Source organism: Schistocerca gregaria, chromosome 2 (genome assembly GCF_023897955.1).
Source record: "Schistocerca gregaria isolate iqSchGreg1 chromosome 2, iqSchGreg1.2, whole genome shotgun sequence".
NCBI classification, from domain to species: Eukaryota; Metazoa; Arthropoda; class Insecta; order Orthoptera; family Acrididae; genus Schistocerca; species Schistocerca gregaria.
In genome coordinates, this window is record NC_064921.1 from 879,205,414 (window position 1) to 879,224,118 (window position 18,705).

At 39.5% G+C, this 18,705-nt stretch overlaps 1 protein-coding gene across 1 annotated transcript; it reads left to right on the forward strand.

Moving 5' to 3' along the window:
• Positions 1 to 743: 743 nt before the first annotated feature.
• LOC126335287 (protein FAM32A) lies at positions 744 to 18,474 on the forward strand. Its single transcript, XM_049998375.1, has 3 exons — positions 744 to 1,054; positions 1,137 to 1,275; positions 16,281 to 18,474. Exons 1-3 carry the CDS (start codon positions 876 to 878, stop codon positions 16,401 to 16,403), a joined length of 441 nt encoding a protein of 146 aa, XP_049854332.1. The 5' UTR covers positions 744 to 875; the 3' UTR covers positions 16,404 to 18,474.
• Positions 18,475 to 18,705: the final 231 nt, after the last annotated feature.

Below are 18,705 nucleotides of genomic sequence, written 5' to 3' on the forward strand. Positions count from 1 at the left end.
ATTGAGCCAGAACTGCATTTTTAATGAGAGTATCGGATTTTTAATAGAACTTAAATCACAGCTCTACAAGTTAAAAAATGGTTCCAATGGCTCTGAGCACTATGGGACTTAACATCTGAGGTCATCAGTCCCCTAGAACTTAGAACTACTTAAGGACATCACACACACCCACGACCGAGGCAGGATTCGAACCTGTGATCATAGCGGTCGCGCGGTTCCAGACTGAAGCGCCTAGAACCGCTCCCCCACACCGGCCGGCTGTTCTACAAGTTCTCGGAATTAGCTTTCCTTATCTGGAAGTGTTTCACATATGGATCTTCATTTACGAGGACCATGTTCATTACTTTGTTTGATGTTATTCATGCGTAAATTCCACTTTTCAAACCAACATTTGTGCTTCCTCTTCTTCTAATTGGATTCTTGGCTGAGTTGTAATACCATACCCTCAATGACAACATTAATGTCCGTACAAATTATCTCAGCTTATTGGAAACATTGCTTCGACAATTTTGATAGGAGCGTGTGAAAACTGCTGCTCATGCCATCAGTGCGTATTATCCGTCAAGTCAATTGTGGCTTCACTTATGTTGAATGTGGAAACCCCGCTTTAGAACTAACTGCAAAACCGTGGTCAGCAGCTCGTGGACTTGTGGCTTGCGTTGCTAATTCTCGATCACGGGGACCCGGATTAGATTCCCGGCCGTGTCGGGGACTTTCTCCTCTCGGAACTGGCTCTATGTGTGTAGCATTCATCGTTAGTTAACTGATGTGCAAGATGCCGAAGTGACGTCAAATAAAAAGGCTTGCTCCAGACGGCCAATTCCCGACAAACGGTTATATCTTTGCAACAAGATCTATGTTTGTTTGTTGCGTCCATGGTAACATCTGTATCGGCGAAATGTCTTTGGTTGTGGAGTTTGTTTCTCGATTGTTCGTACAGTTTACCAACGAGTAAGCAGCTTCTGTGGTGTACAGTGCAAAATTGTGAAATGTCAGAGTACGAAGTTGTCGCGAAAGGCCCATTGAAAATAAAAGGCGATGGTGGTGTGAAAAAGTGAGTATGTAACATTGTGTCCAACATGTGAAAGGCTATTTATACTGTAGAATTGCTTGCTAACACTCGTGTCCTATGTTAGGAAAAAGAAAAAGAAGGATCAAAAGAAGTTGTTGGAACAAGTTCCTAAAATTATAGAGGTTCCGAAGGAAGAAAAGCAAGTAAATGAAGTTAAAAGAACAAAGGCAGAATTGGCATTCTTAAAGATGCAGGAAAAAATGGTATGTATTTGCTTTCTCAGATCTGTTATTTGTTGACGTGTTGTACGTTCTGTTGTAGAACAATTACGACAGAATCTGCCCTTTGTCGTGTAGAATTCAGTTTTGTAGGCGCCTGTGTGTATGTGAAGGAATAAACAGAAAATTTTGACAAGTATGTTGTCATGTGTGTAACCGTTAAGAACTGATCAGCTGTGATAAAAGCGATGAACATATTGTTAAGTTTTCAAATTTTTTAACTGTATCGTCACAGATTTAGGAAAACAATTGAATCCCTTACAATATTCAGTGAAAGGTCATTTATGTGTACCAAGGAAAAAAGATGACCATGAGGAGAATCTGTGTGACAACCACTTCTCCACTTTAACGTAAAACTTCATTTCTCTTCCAATGTACATGAAAGCGTGCTGCCATTTAATCAAAGTATGTACCCTCTGTTCTCAATTCATATAAACAGATAATTTGCATTTTATTCTGACAGTATCTTCAAGCTGCTATTTTGAGAAAATATTGCAGTGTGTTCCATTAAGAAATCCAGAAAGAGCACACAATGAAACAGCATATTTAGAATGGGGAGTAATCACTACATGTGTACCATGGCAATCGACATTGTTAGTTCACATTGTATTTATACATGATATGCAAACACAAAGAAGCAGGATTCCTTCAATTTGCTTATCTTATTCAAGTGTTGAAATAGAAAAATTGCAATACTTGAAAATGTAAATAGTAGTTTGTGGAAATTTAAGTAGTAGTTCTCTACAGATAAGCTGTTCTTTATTTATTTCTTATTAATTTATCCATCTATAAACAATATTAATTGTATGGATGTTATTAACACGCAAATTACACAGTACAGACATACAAATGTTTAGAAGTGGAGTTACATACATTGTTTGCTTTATACTATACGCAACATTTGTACATTATATTTCAGTATTCTATTGAATGTTTTGTAAAATGCCCCTTAATTTTATGCATGATTGTCAATTTATATATGAACCAAAAATTGCAATACCACCAGTCAGGTTTGACCTGCGATGTAACTTACGTTGTGCTACATCACTGTGGCACAGTGTCTCTGAAATGGATCATTGTTGTAAGAGGTCGTGGTGGATTAAACAGTGGTGCACTCAAATATGTGGTGTTCGTGTTCCTAATTTGTTTGTAAATAATGTTAGTGTAAGATTGGACTTATTGCTCTGTAGTACTTGATGTTTTTGGACACAATTGTTGTTGTTTTGGGATTGTTAGTCCATGCTTTGAAGTTTGTCCCTTATGGAATTTACTTGTGTTTGTAATCCAGAATGGAATGTAACAAGATTATGAAAAGGATAGTTGCTACTCACCATATAACACATATGCTGAGTCGCAGATCACACACACACACACACACACACACACACACACACACACACACACACACACACACATTAGATTACCTCTCGTTGTCCCCTGAAATGAAGAATGTCCAATACACTGTCTTTCCCAACCCTCCCACAGTCATATTCCGCTGTCCACCAAATCTACACAATATCCTCTTCCACCCCTTACAAAACCCTGCTCCTAACCCTTTGCCTTATTGCTCATATCCCTGTAATATACCAAAATGCAAGATCTGCCTTGTACATCATACCACTACCACCTCCTCCTCCTCCTCCTCCTCCTCTTCCTCTTCCTCCTCCTCCTCCTACTACTACTACTGCTGCAGTCTGGTCACAAGCATCACCTATCCCATCAAAGGCAGGGCTACCTGCAAAACAAGTCGTGCGATCCACAAGCTAAGCTGCAACCACTATGCTGCATTCCATGTGGGCATGACAACCAGCAGGCTGTCTATTTGGATGAATGGCCACTGACAAACTGTGGCCCGGAAACAACTGGACCACCCTTTTGGTGAGAGCCCAACTTGACATTCTTCATTTCAATGACTGCTTCACAACCAGTGCCATCCAGATCCTTCCCAGCTTTTCTGGATTGCACAGTTTGAAACTTCCCCTGTAATTAATCGTATGTACCCATATTCCTGCTAGCCTCAAACTTCAATAGTCGTTGCCCTTACCCATCTAGCCCCTTCCCTATCCCATCCCAGCACTACACAACCCTCTATTCCACCAACACACTCTGTCTTTTTACTTCTCTCCTTTTCCACTGCCGCCCCACCCTCTGTCTAACCTCAAGACTGCACGTAGCTGTCCTACCCTCTCTCCACCTCGTCACTGCATGCTCCCATAAGCAGCATGTTACCAACCCTCATCCCCTATCCAGCTGTTCCTCTTCATACCTCACCCAGCCTCCTCCTTACCCCCACCACCTGGTTATCTCTCCCGTCAGTGGTAATTGTGTGTGTGTGTGTGTGTGTGTGTGTGTGTGTGTGTGTGTGTGTGTGTGTGTGTGTGTGTGTGTGTATTTTGTCTGTTTGCAACAAAGGCCTTTTTGGCTGAAAGCCCACTTTGTGCCAGCCTTTTTTGATGTGCCTGTCTGTGACTCAGCATCTCTGCTGTATGGTGAGTAGCAACTATCCTTTTCACAATTTTTAATTTTGTGTGTTCATCATTTGATGCTTGGTATGAATCTAACCACTGATTTAACAGTAATTTGTTAGTGCTACTGTGGATGAGGACATGGCTGTGACTGTAAAATTTCTATATACCTCGTCACAGAATGTGAGCAGTGTCATCAGTTCGGCAAATTGAAGTAGCTGATGTGTCACTGCTTCTTGAGCCAGGGAGCAGGACATGTGGCGGTGCCACCATGATAAGACTTGGATTTCCTGGTTTGAAAAATCTGGTTGGCCTTGTAGATATTGTTTTGTTGACTTCTTATTGCTGTAATTGTTCAAATTGTTCATTTATTTGGCTTTGTTTGCAAGAAATTGGTGTCGGTGGTAGGTTGGTGTTTTTTCCCATGAGGTTTGTTCAAAGATGGTACAGTATAGGAGAGCCTTAAGCAGGGGGTCGAGGATAGTTGCAGGAATTGATGACTCCTGTTCAGGAAGGCTAAGCGTGAGAGGAATGATTGTCTTGTGGGAACATTGGTGTGAAGGGGCAGAGGGAGAGGGGGCGTGTTGTATTTGATGTAGTTTTTAGGGTGGTGGGAGATGTACTAAATAGGTTTGGTTGGTTTAATTGAAGGATATATTGCAGAGGGTTCCACTATTATTTCCAATTCTTTTTCTTTGTACAGGAATTGTTTCAACATTTAACGCTGAGCTGTAATGTAGAGTTTAATGGTTACGCAGTAGGGTCGAAAGGGATATTGGGAGTTTGTGTGTGTGTGTGGTTTTTTTTAAAGTGGGCTTAAGAGTGTATTGGGTTTGTTTATGTACATAATTTTCTGTGAGATGTGGATGTCGAAATTTACGTTGATGTTGTGGTCTGGAGTGCAAAACTTGCTCGATCCCCACCTGTGATGTCTTGGGTTGTTTTTGATAGCTGGTGGGATGGTAGCAATGCTGTGGCAGATGTAGAGAAAGAAATGGTGAACATAAAAAATTCTTTACTAATTCATACAGCTTGAACAGTCATCTCAGTGCGCACTCATTTTTGTCATGCTTCAGTGTTCTTTCATATTGTTCCAGCTTGTAGCAGGGAGTGTGGTACATGCAGCATGTGACTCGCATGCGCTGCTAGGAGCGTGGCAAACTGAATTAGCATTGCTACTACACTAGGAGTTGAGTCGAGAGTAGTGGTAAAGTACTGATTACGACACGAGGAGGGGGGGGGGGGGGACACTGGAGGCAGTGGCAGTGATGTCTTCTCGCTTGTAACAGATTGTGGCGCTTTGCACAGGGCCTGGCTTGGGACTAGGGAACAGTGGCAGGTAATTGGTGGACTCTGTCGAGGAGGAGAGGTGCAGTAGAGATAATGACGGTGTTGGGTGCCAGGGGTTGGGCAGTCAAGCAGCAGCTGTTGGTTTAGAACTCGATTCTGGAGTGAGTGTGGTGACACAGTTATGGTATGATCTCAGAGGCTGTCTCTGACACATACCTGGTGCAGCTACACTGACCAGCTAGGCAGCTGGTCCAGGAGAGGTTTAAATGCAGCTGCTCCGTGCTGACTTCGCAGAAGGAACTGCATTTCCATGTCAACTTCATGGACACTGGTAGATGCCCAATGTCGTTGCCACCTTGAAGCGGAGACTTTTGCTGAGTTGCTGTATTGGCAGATGCATTGTCCAGGAATGGCCAAGATGTGAGTCTCGGTGACCTGTCCAAGGCACTGAGGATGGTTGTGTTTTATTCAGTTTTAACTCTTCCCCCTGAGAAAAATCTGGTTGCCAAATTCCCAGTGCAACACAAAAAATAGATATTTTTTCGTGGTGTGCCAAGGTGACGGAGTCAACTCCATCAGATTTGCTGATTGTGTGTATAGATTTGCTATACTCTGTGATCATTCTTTATGTACAAGAACAATTGGTGGACTTTGGAGGTCATGGTCAGAAAAGAGTTGAGACCATGCAGTACCCAACTGTCTTCTATTGGTGAGGTGTAAGATGCAAAGATGCGCTGCAGGTGCCACACTCCACCACTTTTGTTCATGTTGCTGCAGGTATCATCGTGGTATATGACATCCTCTCTGTTGTCTGGGTGGCTGCTATGGTCAGACTGGCAGCTGATGTCAAGGCACTGACTCATCCTGCTGGAGGGACGGGATGTAGTCTTGGCTCACAATGACATGGGAATGCTGTTCTTCTGGCATGTTTTATGGCATCTTGGATCTTTCTTATGAGGGATTTGACAGTTGTCCAACTTTTCCATCTATGGTAGATCTATTGTTGGGTTTGTTGTCTCTTAGGACACTGTGGTACTGTTCCCAATCCATATGTATGTATCTTTCCTCGGAAAGTCGGCCAGGGGGTTCATCATGCAGAACCTGGCTACTGTAGTACTGACCTGTGGTTTGATGTGAGACCCTGGACTTGGTCAAATGTCACATTGTCACCAATGTTTTTATTGATAACATGTCCAGGACATCTGGTTTGTGACCTGCCACAAGTGAGATGTATGTTGTGTCATTGGGGCTGTCACTGGTGTAATAGGAGTTGCAGTAGCTTTTCCCCTTTGGTTTTTTTTGTGTTGAAATCTCCACCAATTGCAATTTTGGGGCCTGTCTAAGATTTATCTGAGATCATCCTCAAAGAGCTGGCTGTTAGACCAGATAGGTTGTCATGATCGTCAGTTTGCCTCTCTCGGTGTTGATGGATGTTAGTGTGACTTACACATTTTTTATGCCGGAGGCATGTTTATCATATTGTATGGTATCGATCTTTTGAGTAAAGCAGTAATGCAGACACCTTGTTGGTCAGTAGACAGTGATGTTCCGCAGTCTGAAAGAAGCGCAGGGTCTGAGGTGTGTGTCAACAACAAGCAGTATGTCCACATTATGCTCTGAGATGAATGTCTGAAGTTCCACTGTTTTGTTGTTAATTTTGTTTGCATTCCAGATGCAAAGGATTAGATCTCAATTCAGTCTTTCTCAGCATGCCATTTTTAAGTGAAAGCTTTGAGGAGACCTGTCGGCTGATTTGTGTTTTCTCTGCTTCATCCAACATCTTACATTATAGATTTGCAATGTTTATGATTGTTGCGATGATGTTGGTGTCTTGCTTGAGGGCACAGATCGTGTTTATCATCTCCCACAACGCTTCTATGCGCAACTCCGTATTGCTTGTTTGTGGTGGAACTGTGTTTTGCTGAGTAGTGTTCTCTGTCTAGTGTTTGCTTCTGGTATGTCAAGTGAGAGTACTGCCTCCACAAATGAATGGCAGTGAGGTGAATGTGTGATGGTGGTCGTCTCTGCCTCTGCCTGTTTGTCAGTGGCAATGTCCAGGTAGACCTGTAGTTTTGTAAGCATATTGGTGCCTGCATGTTCTTGATCATGCATTTCTTGCATGCATTCTACAGGTGGTGGCTATTTTGACTTCTCCTGTGTTCCTGCAGCCATGCATTTTGTATATTTGTTTTTGTTCGAGGTGTGTGTTTCATTGGTTGGGGTAGGTCTGCTGTTTTTTGTGTTTCCTTGCCCATTTGCACTTCTTATATGTTCACACTCACTTGTGGCATGTTTTCCACAGCTCTGGGCATTTGTCCCTCTATTGGCTGACTGACAGGACACATATACTTCATGAGATTGGCTCAGCCTTTGTGAGAAGCAGGGTGGTCGCCTGCATATAACACAAGTTTTGGCAGTCTTTTAGTGGCATGGAAACCTATACAAAGAAGTACATGTCTTACCATGTTGCAATCAGGGATCAGTCTTTTCCTGTCCGTGAGTGCTGACTTGTCCCATTGCAGCAGAGGCCAAGACTCTGCAATGTGCCCTAAACACCAGCTGCCCCAAAATTCTGGCTTTCTGGAATATCTCATCTGTAGTATTTCATCTGGCATACAGAAACACAGCTTTACTCTCTTCAATGCTGGTGGCAGCAGCTGTTCAGTATAGAAAGGGTTGCTACATTTTTGCACCCACTGTGCTGCAAGCTTCATTGGCTCAAAACATTTCATGCAGAACCTGTTGTTTTGGAGTGAAACTGTGATTTATACACTATTTTAATACAGTTTCAAGTGTTTACACTTTGGTGACATCTAATTCACCCACTGTGACACATTGCCCTTTGCACTATTTACACTATCTCGTAACCATTGAAACCCATTTACACTATCATCACTTCAGCTCGCACTGTGTCATATTAGTAGCATCACTTCACATCTAGGGAAGGGATTGGGATCAGAAAGGTATTCTAACCCACTTACTGTTTGTACACCAAAATTCACTTTTCTCACATTTTCTTTTTACGTACATGTAACAGCTTGAATAGAGGCCTCATATGTAACACGAACACAATCACATGATCTCTACTGAATCCAAGAACTCCTTGACCTATACAGTTCTCTTTTCATTAATCTATATTCATACTATCCTGTTCCCTTATCACTGTGACCTAACAAATAATGAGATTATGTACAAAAGGAAGGGAGTTTCATGTGGCTTCTGCCACAAAGTTTGTTTTGGATTGCTTGAGAAATAGTGACGGACTTTGGGGTGTTTGTTGTAATGTAGAGACTGTTGGATCTGTGTTTGGAAAGAGGAAGTTTGGAAGAAGTAATAATAATGCTTCCGATGAATGGGTATTGGCAGCATGGCGAGGAAGTGAGAAGTGCTTCGTTCAAGTTGTTCAGAAAAGAACAAAATATGTGCATCTCAATGTGATAAAGATAGTATATGTTATATGGCACAACAGTAATTTCATATTGTGTCCAATCATGCAAGTGCTTCTCTTATGGTTTCATGTACTTGACTGTGAACTCAAAGCTCCAGACAACACACACACACACACACACACACACTAATATTAAAGTAGCGCAGAGTTTGCTGTAAGGTGCCCCTTGCATGGAACAAACCTGTGCAAAAATATGTTTAACTCTTATTTATTTGAAAATATGTGGATGAGGAATTAACTCATTTATGATGTTTACGGAAGTTGTATCGCCCAGCCCTTCTCCCATGAACCACGAACTTCGATGAGGTAGGGTGGCTTCAATGTCTCAGTGATGCAGGTAGCTGTGCTGTAGATACAACCACAATGGAGAATGTTTGTTGTGAGTCCACATATGTGTTTCCTGAAGAGGGGCAATGGTCTTTACAGTAACTGCTGGGTCAACAGTCTGGATGATTACCTGATCTGGTGTTGTAACATCAGCCAACATGGCCTTGCTGTGCTGGTGCTGTGAATGGTTGAAAGTAATAGGAAATTACAGCCATTTTTTTCACCAAGGGCCTGTAGCTGTTCTGTGTGGTGTAATGGTGGTGATATCCTTTCGTGTAAAATATTCCGGAGATAAAATAGTCCCCCATTTGAATCTTTGGATTGGAACTTTGTTTGAGGGTGGTGTCATCAATAGGAGGAAGGGTGGGGGGTGTCTTGTGGGTCAAGAGTGTGGAATGTTAGACCCTTTATCAGATATGTAGGTTCAAAAATTTAAAAATGGAAATAAATACGTTGAATAAGATACAGTGGGATTTAGTGAAATTTGGTGGCACGAGGAACAGGACTTCGGGTCGAATGATTACAGTGTTATATAAATACAAGCTCAAATAGGTGTAATGCAGGAGTACGTGGAATAATGAATAAGAAAATGGGAGTGCGAGTAAGCTACTATGAACAGTATCGTGAATACATTATTGTAGCTGAGATAGAAATGAAGCCAACATCCACCACAGTAATTCAAGTTTACATGCCAACTAACCATGCGTATGATGAAGAAATTGAAGAAATATATAATGAGACAAAAGAAATCATTCAGCTAGTTAAAGGTGGTTAATTGTGGTGAGGGACTGGAATTCAGTAGTGGAAAAAAGAAGAGAAGGTAAAGTAGTATGTGAATATGGACTGGAGGGGGGGGGGGGGGGCAGAAGGTTGTATCCATGGAAGAGACCTTGGAGGCACTGGAAAGTTTCCGGTTGATTGTATAATGGTAAGACAGAGATTTTGGTGCCAGATTTAGAACTGTAAGACATTTCTAGCAGCAGTTGTGACTCGACTGTCACAGTTTATTAGCTGATTAAATTAATTACCTTTATTGTAGATTAAAACTGAAGAAATTGCACAAAGCTAGGAAATTAAGAAGATTGTATTTGAAGTAGTTTAAAGAACCAGAGATATTTGAGAGTTTCATTGGGAGCATGAGCAGGAGAAATGGATACAGTAGATGATGACTGGATAACTTTGGGGAATGAAATAGTGGAGGCAGTTGATGATCAAATAGATTAAAAGACAAGGCTTAGTCAAAATCCTTGAATATCACGAGACACACTGAATTTACGTGGTGAAAGGAGGGAATGTAAAAATGCAGCAAATGAAACAGGTGAAAGGGAATACAAATTTCGAAGTAGGTGAATATATATATAAAGATTGACAAGAAGTGCAAAGTGGCTAACGATGAATGGCTAGAGGACCAATGTAAGGATATCGAAGCATATATCATTGGGGAGAAAGAGAGACTGCTAATAGAAAAATTTAAGAGGCCTTTTTAGAAAAGAGAAGCAGTTGCATGAATATCAAGAGCTCAGACGGCAACCAATACTGAGCTAAGAAGGGAAAGCTGGAAGGTGGAAGTTGTATATAGAGGGACTATACTGGGAAAATGAACTAAAAAGCAATTTTAGAGGAAGGGAAGAAGATATAGATGAAGGTGAGATAGGGTGTGTGGTATCATGAGAAGAATTGGACAGAACACTGAAAGACTCAAGTCAAAACAAGGCCCCTGGGGTAGATGACAATTTGTTGGAAATACTGGTGTCCTTGAGAGAACCAGCCATGACAAAACTATTCTACCTGGTGTGCAAGATCTAATAGACAGGTGAAGTACCTTCAGACTTCAAGGAGAGTGTAAGGATTCCAGAAAAGAAAGCAGGTGCTTGATGGGTGTGAATATTACCAAACTATCAGTTTAGTGAGTCATGGTTGCAAAATACTGACCCAAATGCTTTAAACAAGAATGGAAAAACTGGAAGAAGCCGACTTCTCGGAACGTAAGTTTCGATTCAAGAGAAATGTAGGATCGCACCCTAAGACACCTCCTAGAAGATGGCTAAGGAAAGGCCTTTATAGGTTTAGAGAAAGCTACTGACAGTGTTGACTGGAATACTGTCTTTGAAAGTCTGAAGGTAGCATGGGTAAAATACAGGGAACGAAAGACTATTTACAGCTGGTACACAAACCAGACGGTAGCTATGAATCAAGAGGCATGAGAGGAAAGCAGTGGTTGAGAAGGCAGTGAAATGAACCGCTGCTACGCCGTAAAGAAAGAATTTATTAATTAATTAGCTTGCTTGCTTTTGACTCCGACACAGATAAAGACAGGTACTGCATTAAAAAGAAACTCTTTTTGAATTTTTCGAAGACGCCGTTTCCTTTAGCAGCTACAGTATTCACAGTCGCTGTAAGATTTTCTTTTCAGGAAACACTTTCAGAATAATAAGGTTGAACAACAGTGGCAGTATGATATCTTCTGACTAACAAACTGGTCGCTTAGGGAACGTCTTAGAAGTACAAGCTGACTGCAAAATATTGCACATCGTTCGTACTGTGGTAGTAGCAGATTCGTCCACTATTGTTAATTCACGAAGAAATCACTATGCACTGTATTGCTAAACACACTAATAATTTTTATGAAGGTCCAAGGATCCAACATCGAATAAATGTTTGTAAATCATATTTACCTTTTTTCAGAAATTAAATTTTTGTTCTTGATAATTGGGATTAGAAACTGACCTCTGCATCTCAAATTATTTCTGTATGCAAACTTATCTCCAGCAACTACAAGAAAACATAGATGCTTTTTTTTCCACAGCAAAGAGCATTGTCTCAAATTATGGTAGCACATCATTGCTGGTACTCGGAGCCAGAATATTACAATCGTATTACATTATGTAGAGACATTACAGCAGTGACGCAGGGTTGTAGCCTATCGCTGTTGTTGTTGTGGTCTTCAGTCCTGAGACTGGTTTGATGCAGCTCTACATCCTACTCTATCCTGTGCAAGCTTCTTCATCTCCCAGTACCTACTGCAACCTACATCCTACTGAATTTGCTTAGTGTACTCATCTCTTGGTCTCCCTCTACTATTTTTACCCTCCACACTGCCCTCCAATACTAAATTGGTGATCCCTTGATGCCTCAGCACATGTCCTACCAACTTATCCCTTCTTCTAGTCAAGTTGCGCCACAAATTTGCTATGGCTAATGTTACTCAATCTGTGCATTGAGCAAGCAGTAAAGAAAAATTTGGAGAAGGAATTAAAGTTCAGGGAGAATAAATAATAACTTTGTGGTTTGCCACTGACATTGTAATTATGTCAGAAACAGCAAGACTTGAAAGAGTAGTTGAACGGAATGGACAATGTCTTCAAAGGATGTTATAAAATAAACATCAAAGAGGGTAATGGAATGTAATAGAATTAAATCAGGTAAAGCTGAGGGAATTATTTTAGGAAGTGAGAGAGTAAAAGTAGAAGATGAGTTTTGCTATTTAAGCATTAAAATAACTGATGATGGCCAAAGTAGGAAGTAGACCGACAGTGGCAAGAAAAGTGTTTCTGAAGAAGAGAAATTTGTAACATAAAATGTAGAATTAAGTGTTAGGAAATCATTTCTAAAGATATTTGTCTGGAGTGTAGCCTTATATAGAAGTGAAACGTGGGTGATAAACAGTATAAACGAAAAAAAGAATGAAGCTTTAGAATGCTGAGTATTAGATTGGTAGATCGAGGAGGTACTAAACAGAATTGGGGAGAAAAGAAACCTGTGGCAAAACTTGACTAAAAAAAGGGATCAGGTGATAGGACATGTCCTTAGAGATCAAGGGAAGCGTGTGGATTCAAGTTGTCGAGAGAGCCCAAGAGATGAATACAGTTAGCAGACTCAGAAAGCTATAGGTTGCAGTAGTTATTTGGAGAAGAGAGGCCTGCACAGAACAGAATAGCATGGAGAGCTGCTTTAAACCAGTCTTCAGACTGAGGACCACAACAACATGGAAGCTATTTCCAAAATTTACAGTCTGAATAATGTTCTGATTTTTGTTCTGTATTGTTCCCACTGCCATTACAACAACTTTTTAGGCTAAACGTAAGTATTAGTATTGAAAGAATGTTGTCAACACTAATTGGGGGAGGGGGGGTGTTAAGTGGCAGCTTAAGCAGGTTATGTGCAAACTAGTGACACAAACCAATTGATGTAGCACCTATTTTTCTACATTTACAGATTTGCGTGGTTTTAATATATACCAACATGTTTAAATGGACTCTGTATGTATTCCAAAGTTTCATAAGTTGTTATGTTAATTTGTTGCTTCATTTTTTTGTGTGATTATGTTAAGATTTCTAAGATTGCGGTTAGGCTGATAGCCAAAAGCATGATTTAAATTCCTACAATTGAAATTAGCACCAATAACATTACAAAATTGCTTCTGAGAAATATTTTCTAGTGACAACATTCAGGGTCTTCCTTGTCACAGATATTTCAGTATGTGAACTACATTTATTTATGTAACATATAATGTTACGAAATATACCGAGCGAGGTGGCACAGTGGTTAGCACACTGGATTCGCATTCGGGAGGACAACAGTTCAATCACGTCTGCGGCCATCCTGGTTTAGGTTTTCCATGATTACCATAAATCGTTTCAGGCAAATGCCGGGATGGTTCCTTTGAAAGGGCACGGCCGATTTCCTTCCCAAACCCGAGCTTGCGCTCCGTCTCTAATGTCCTCGTTGTCGACGGGACGTTAAACACTAACCACCACCTGTTACGAAATAGCAATGTCTTTGGCTACCGACATGGAACTCAGGATTCATTGTGTTCTTTTACCACCATTCTCTGTGTAGTTACTAATTTCAGCATGCAGCGGAAGAGCCAGTGCACATTAACCTGATAACTTGTAAAGAAACTGAGGCCAGAACTTGGCTATGTCAAACACAGCTGATGATTTGGAAATTGTCATCATTGCATGATGCTTCATCCTTTCTGCCATTAAGTTTATTGGACATAACATTTACCTGCCCACATGTTTTTTTTCTGCTGTAGGCTCTACTAAATGACCTGTCTTGGTATGAATAACAACCCAATGTTTGGGAAGTAAAGCTGTGAGAATGGGTCATGTGTCATGCCTGGAAAGGCCAGTTACAATGAGCATTGCCCAAGAAACTCAAAGTTCTGGTAGGGCTTTTGGTGCAGAACAAAGTTTTAAGGAGCCAGGAAGTTTCGAAACAGAGCACAGTCTGCTGCAGGGTGAATGATTGATCATGGAAACTCGAATGCTGGAATATGTTTGGATGTGGTAGTTTGTAAAATGGCAATGAGTTGAGTAAGAAATGAAACCCTCAAAGTAGTTACCTCCCATCATATAACAGGACTGGACCATGTGGAAAGCCCAGAAATGTATATGTAGTGGTGTGGCAGTGACCGGAGTCAGGAGAAGAAAAAGGGCTGTATGAGCTGGTGCAAACTACGTCCAATAAACAGAATTGCAGCCCAGGTCAATTGCCTAGGTAGTTCACAAGAGTCCTTTTCAATCTTAACCTCATTTTTGGTGCCTGCTGATCATGCAGTGGGTTTCTTCATTCCAGCTTGTTGATCACTACATTGGTTTCAAGGTCTCTACACACTAATGAGGGTGCTAATCTGAATAATATATGCAGGTTGCCCATTGCTGATGGTTTAAGCATCTCCTCATAATTTGACAGCTTTCATTTGTTGCAGTGTCAATATGTTTCGGCATGCACAGACCAGTCTTACTCTGGGGACACACATTCTACTGCTAAGGATTTGCAGAGCAATAGTGTATACTCTCAACTGTAAATTGACATGGAGGTTGTCGTCTTGGTGCTATTGTCAGTGTGGTGATCGCATCTCACAACGTTTTTTTAAGTGATTGAATTATATAGCAGAGCTCCATTTTGTTATGTTCCTTTTGATAATATTGGATGGATGTGTCTTTAGCTAGAAATTCTTATAACACCCTACAAATGCTTCTAGAGCACAATTCATCTATCTTCAGTAAGCTTGAAATGGCTCCTGGGGATGCTGGAGCTGGACAAGCTTGTCACAAGGGATTTTGCTACTCACTTGCATTGTACTGTAGTTGGAGACTGTGCCAGCAGGCAGGCTTAAGCACTGAGAAACCAATATTCTCATTGTTAGTCTTAAAGAAAGAATTCTCAGTTATCACATCAGATCTATTGAACTAGTGTTATATCCAAGCTAGATGTCAAGACAGTCTGTTGCATTTGAGAATTTCTTGATATCAAATCTATTTTCTGCATCCAAGATGGAACATGCCACAGATGGTTAAAATACAACCCCAGAAACTGAGCGTATACCAGAATATGTAGGCAGAAATGGAATGGGCAGATGACATAAAAGTGTAGAACATCACTGCCACAGAAGACCACCTGTGAAGTACGAAGAAATTAAAATTGTTGGGATAATATTGCAAAGAAGGCTGTGTAAATAATATGAAGAATTGGAGGAAATGGTGCATCATCAGCAAAGTGATACCCTGCATTAAAATAGCACCAAACATTTTGATTTTGTGCTCAAGTATATGGGAATGCTGTAACCGTCCTTGGTGGCGATCCCTGACACTTCCAGGTCTTAAATGGTGCCCAGAGCACCCGTAATGAAATGCTTGTACATTGAAATCAAGATTTCATCTTATCAGGACCAGGAGTAGATGGTCAAAAGCATTATGTGCGGACAAAGCAATAGCATCTGAGTTTGTTGAGTACAGGCATCTTGATCTAATGCAGTAATGTTGTGGCACATCAACACTTACGTCATCTCATTATGTAGGGAAGTTCTGTTAAAATCTAAATACTTTAGGAGTTAAGAAGACCATTCACCAAAATGCAGCATGATAAACATTCACTTTTGCATCATAAGGAAGAAGATTCCATCCTTTTAATCATGAAGCTAAAATCTCAGCCTACTATTTTGACAAATTAAAATCACAAACAAGACTGTTCAGATACTCTTGAGACAAAAATGGGGCTGCATATTTCCTTCACTGGGGGGTGTTTTCTTGTCCTGGTTGCTGACTTGATTTTAGGTGTAAAAACTGTAACACTTCTTTATAAGAGGATTAAGCTTGTGTTTTGGGATTTCAAAATTAACTCTCCCCAGATATAACAAAAATAATGTACAGTATTTACACAGGTGAAGCATTGCTTGTTCTGAATTAACACAAACCTACACGTAGAACACAGTCATTACCAGCCATTGTCATAAACTTTGTGCTGAGATGATAGTAACAAAAAAGTGAATATGTGTTAAAGTGCATTTCATCAGTGGTGAATTATGTGCAGAATTGCCTAAATTATGTCATAATAGAGTGTACTTGTTTTGCCATTTTGATGTCAAAGTTGTTTGGCATGACATTTTATTGGTATTGGTTGTAAGTTGTGAGAATGTTTGGAAACCCAAATAACTTATCATTTTTTTCTTTCAGCAAAAAGAACGCATTAAGCAGAAGGCTTCTATGACACACAAACAGCGTGTTGAGGAATTCAACCGACATCTGGACAGTCTGACGGAGCACTTTGACATCCCAAAAGTCAGTTGGACGAAGTAGAACAAATTCTTTGTTTTGGACATATCCATATGTTGCTCGCATATTTGTTTGCTCACTCATCTTATGCAAGGTGGTGTGGTGCAATGTTAACCTGTCATTTGATGTGTACACATGAACATCATTATTCCATAGTGGTATATGGAAAACAGTTATGAAAATGTGTGAAGCTTGTGGATAGAAAAAAAATGTTGATATTTATTGTACAGTAAGGTTTATAGGACTGGTCTCACTTACAGCAGTTTGCAACCTTGCTACTTAAGTAACAACTTCTGGAAGCTGATGATAGTATGTAAATAATATGGTAGTAAGCAAGTTACAAGAGATAATTTCCGTAAATATAACTTTCGTTTAAAATTTTAGACTTGGAAGACATAAGTTTTCCTGATGCACTTAACAGTATACATTATGAAACATTTGCAACCACTTTGTTGTTGCCTGAAACTAAAATGAAAATGAATGCTATTTTGAAGTATTGTAAGTAAAAAGTTTCCTTTCTTACAATGTTGTGTTTTCTTTGATAAGCTAGCTGTGGTATATATACCTTGAGTACTCTAAAGGTCACTAACACTTAACTGTATTTCAAAGTGTTTGTTGGTATGGTTGCATTGCAATAAGAAAAATCAGTCTTCCCACTACAGAAAAGATATTATAATCTAGAAAATGTTTTTGTTATGTTTGTGTTTTACAACAGCTTATGTTTCTTTTCTTAAGTGTTTAAAGTGAGATTTTGTTCTATTGGAGAAACTAGAATATGATACAGATATAGAGTTCTTTGCTTCGGACAGTTTATCTTCTATATAAAATAATAATAATAACTGACTGAAAGTTGTCTGAGGTTTATAATGAGTCTTCACTCTTCATTATTAGCAGTTAAGAAATCATAGTCAAACGTAACCATGTTGTTCTAGAAACAGAAAGTTAAAATATGGTATTATGTCTAGTGAGTTTCATGTCAGGCATTCTTATGTTGTGTAAAACTGTTATAATGACTTTCACAGTGACTGAACTCATGAAGAAATAAAGCAAAGAAAGTGGAAGAAAAAACTCTGAAAGTAGAGTCAGGAGCTAGTCAATAGAGCAAGGAGCTGCGTATTGCACATAAGTGATTTGGTATATGAATGTGTAGATAAATTTTCATGAGTCTTCTTCAGAGTGTGGTTGAACAAGGAATATTTGCTGGAAACTCTTTGATATAGAGGCCAGTACCTAAATAAATATGCACAGTAATAATTACGAAGTGGGTAAAAGCCTTGACAAATGATACTTGCGGCTACCTGCAACAATAACTGATTTGCAGTTAAAAGTTAGGCATTGTGTCAACATGAAACTTCTGTTTCCTTACCTTACATACTACTAATGTATGCACTGCATAGCATCAGCAATTTTTTTTCCAAATTTGGTTTTAGTGGTCTGTGTTCTTAAACAAGAGCTGTCATGAGAATGTAGAAATTCAGGTGAGAGATTTATCACAAAATACTTTAAACAAAAACAACAGTAGTGTTTCACAACTGTTAGATGTTGGAAGAAATTCATTAAAATTTGATGCAGTTGGTATTTAAATATGTCAGGTAATTTCATTTAAAACTACACAGGTCATTTCAACTCATTCTCATGAATTTCTCTGGAAGAAATGCGTATTAGACCTCTATATCATAAGCGTTAAGAAATAACATTTTTTTTTGTTTTATCTTAATTTTTGTAAAGGGTATGGCCCTTTGAAAAATTTATACTTTGTAAATAACTCTTAAAACAGAGAACAAAAAATATAACTAATGAACAAGAAGTATTGGAGACCTGTCAGATGTTTTACATTAATCTCCCCATTAGTGTGTTGAAATTTGGTTCACACCTGCACACTTACGGGCTTCCTTTAACTTACAAAATTTAAGATGAAAACATGAAATTTAATTTTTCCATTTAAAAAATCTTTTTTCTGATTTGGAAAGTCAAAGAACACTATATTTTCTGTCATACTACCAGATACTACTGATGTAATTATAAAAAGTATTGTTCTCTGCTCCAGCTATCTGTATTATGTAAATATTTATTACTAAAAATGTTAAAAATTGCATTTTTATGAGTTTTTATGAATTATTTATTGAAAACCCCCACCCAAAACCTTTTGAGAATTTTACAAAGTATTGTTGGCTAATATGTTAGTAGTCAGTGCAAACACAGTGGTCAATATTTTTCAAAATTCTGTATCAGTTAATTTCTACTGTAAAATATGCATGTTGGCAACACTGTTTCGAGCACTCTTCTATTTATAACAAATGAGTGAGAACTTGCACATAAACCATTC

Coding starts and splice junctions, on each gene's coding strand:
- LOC126335287 (XM_049998375.1), top strand. CDS start 876: ATGGTAACATCTGTATCGGCGAAATGTCTTTGGTTGTGGAGTTTGTTT. Junction 1,055..1,136: donor GGCGATGGTGGTGTGAAAAA/GTGAGTATGTAA, acceptor GTCCTATGTTAG/GAAAAAGAAAAAGAAGGATC. Junction 1,276..16,280: donor TAAAGATGCAGGAAAAAATG/GTATGTATTTGC, acceptor TTTTTCTTTCAG/CAAAAAGAACGCATTAAGCA.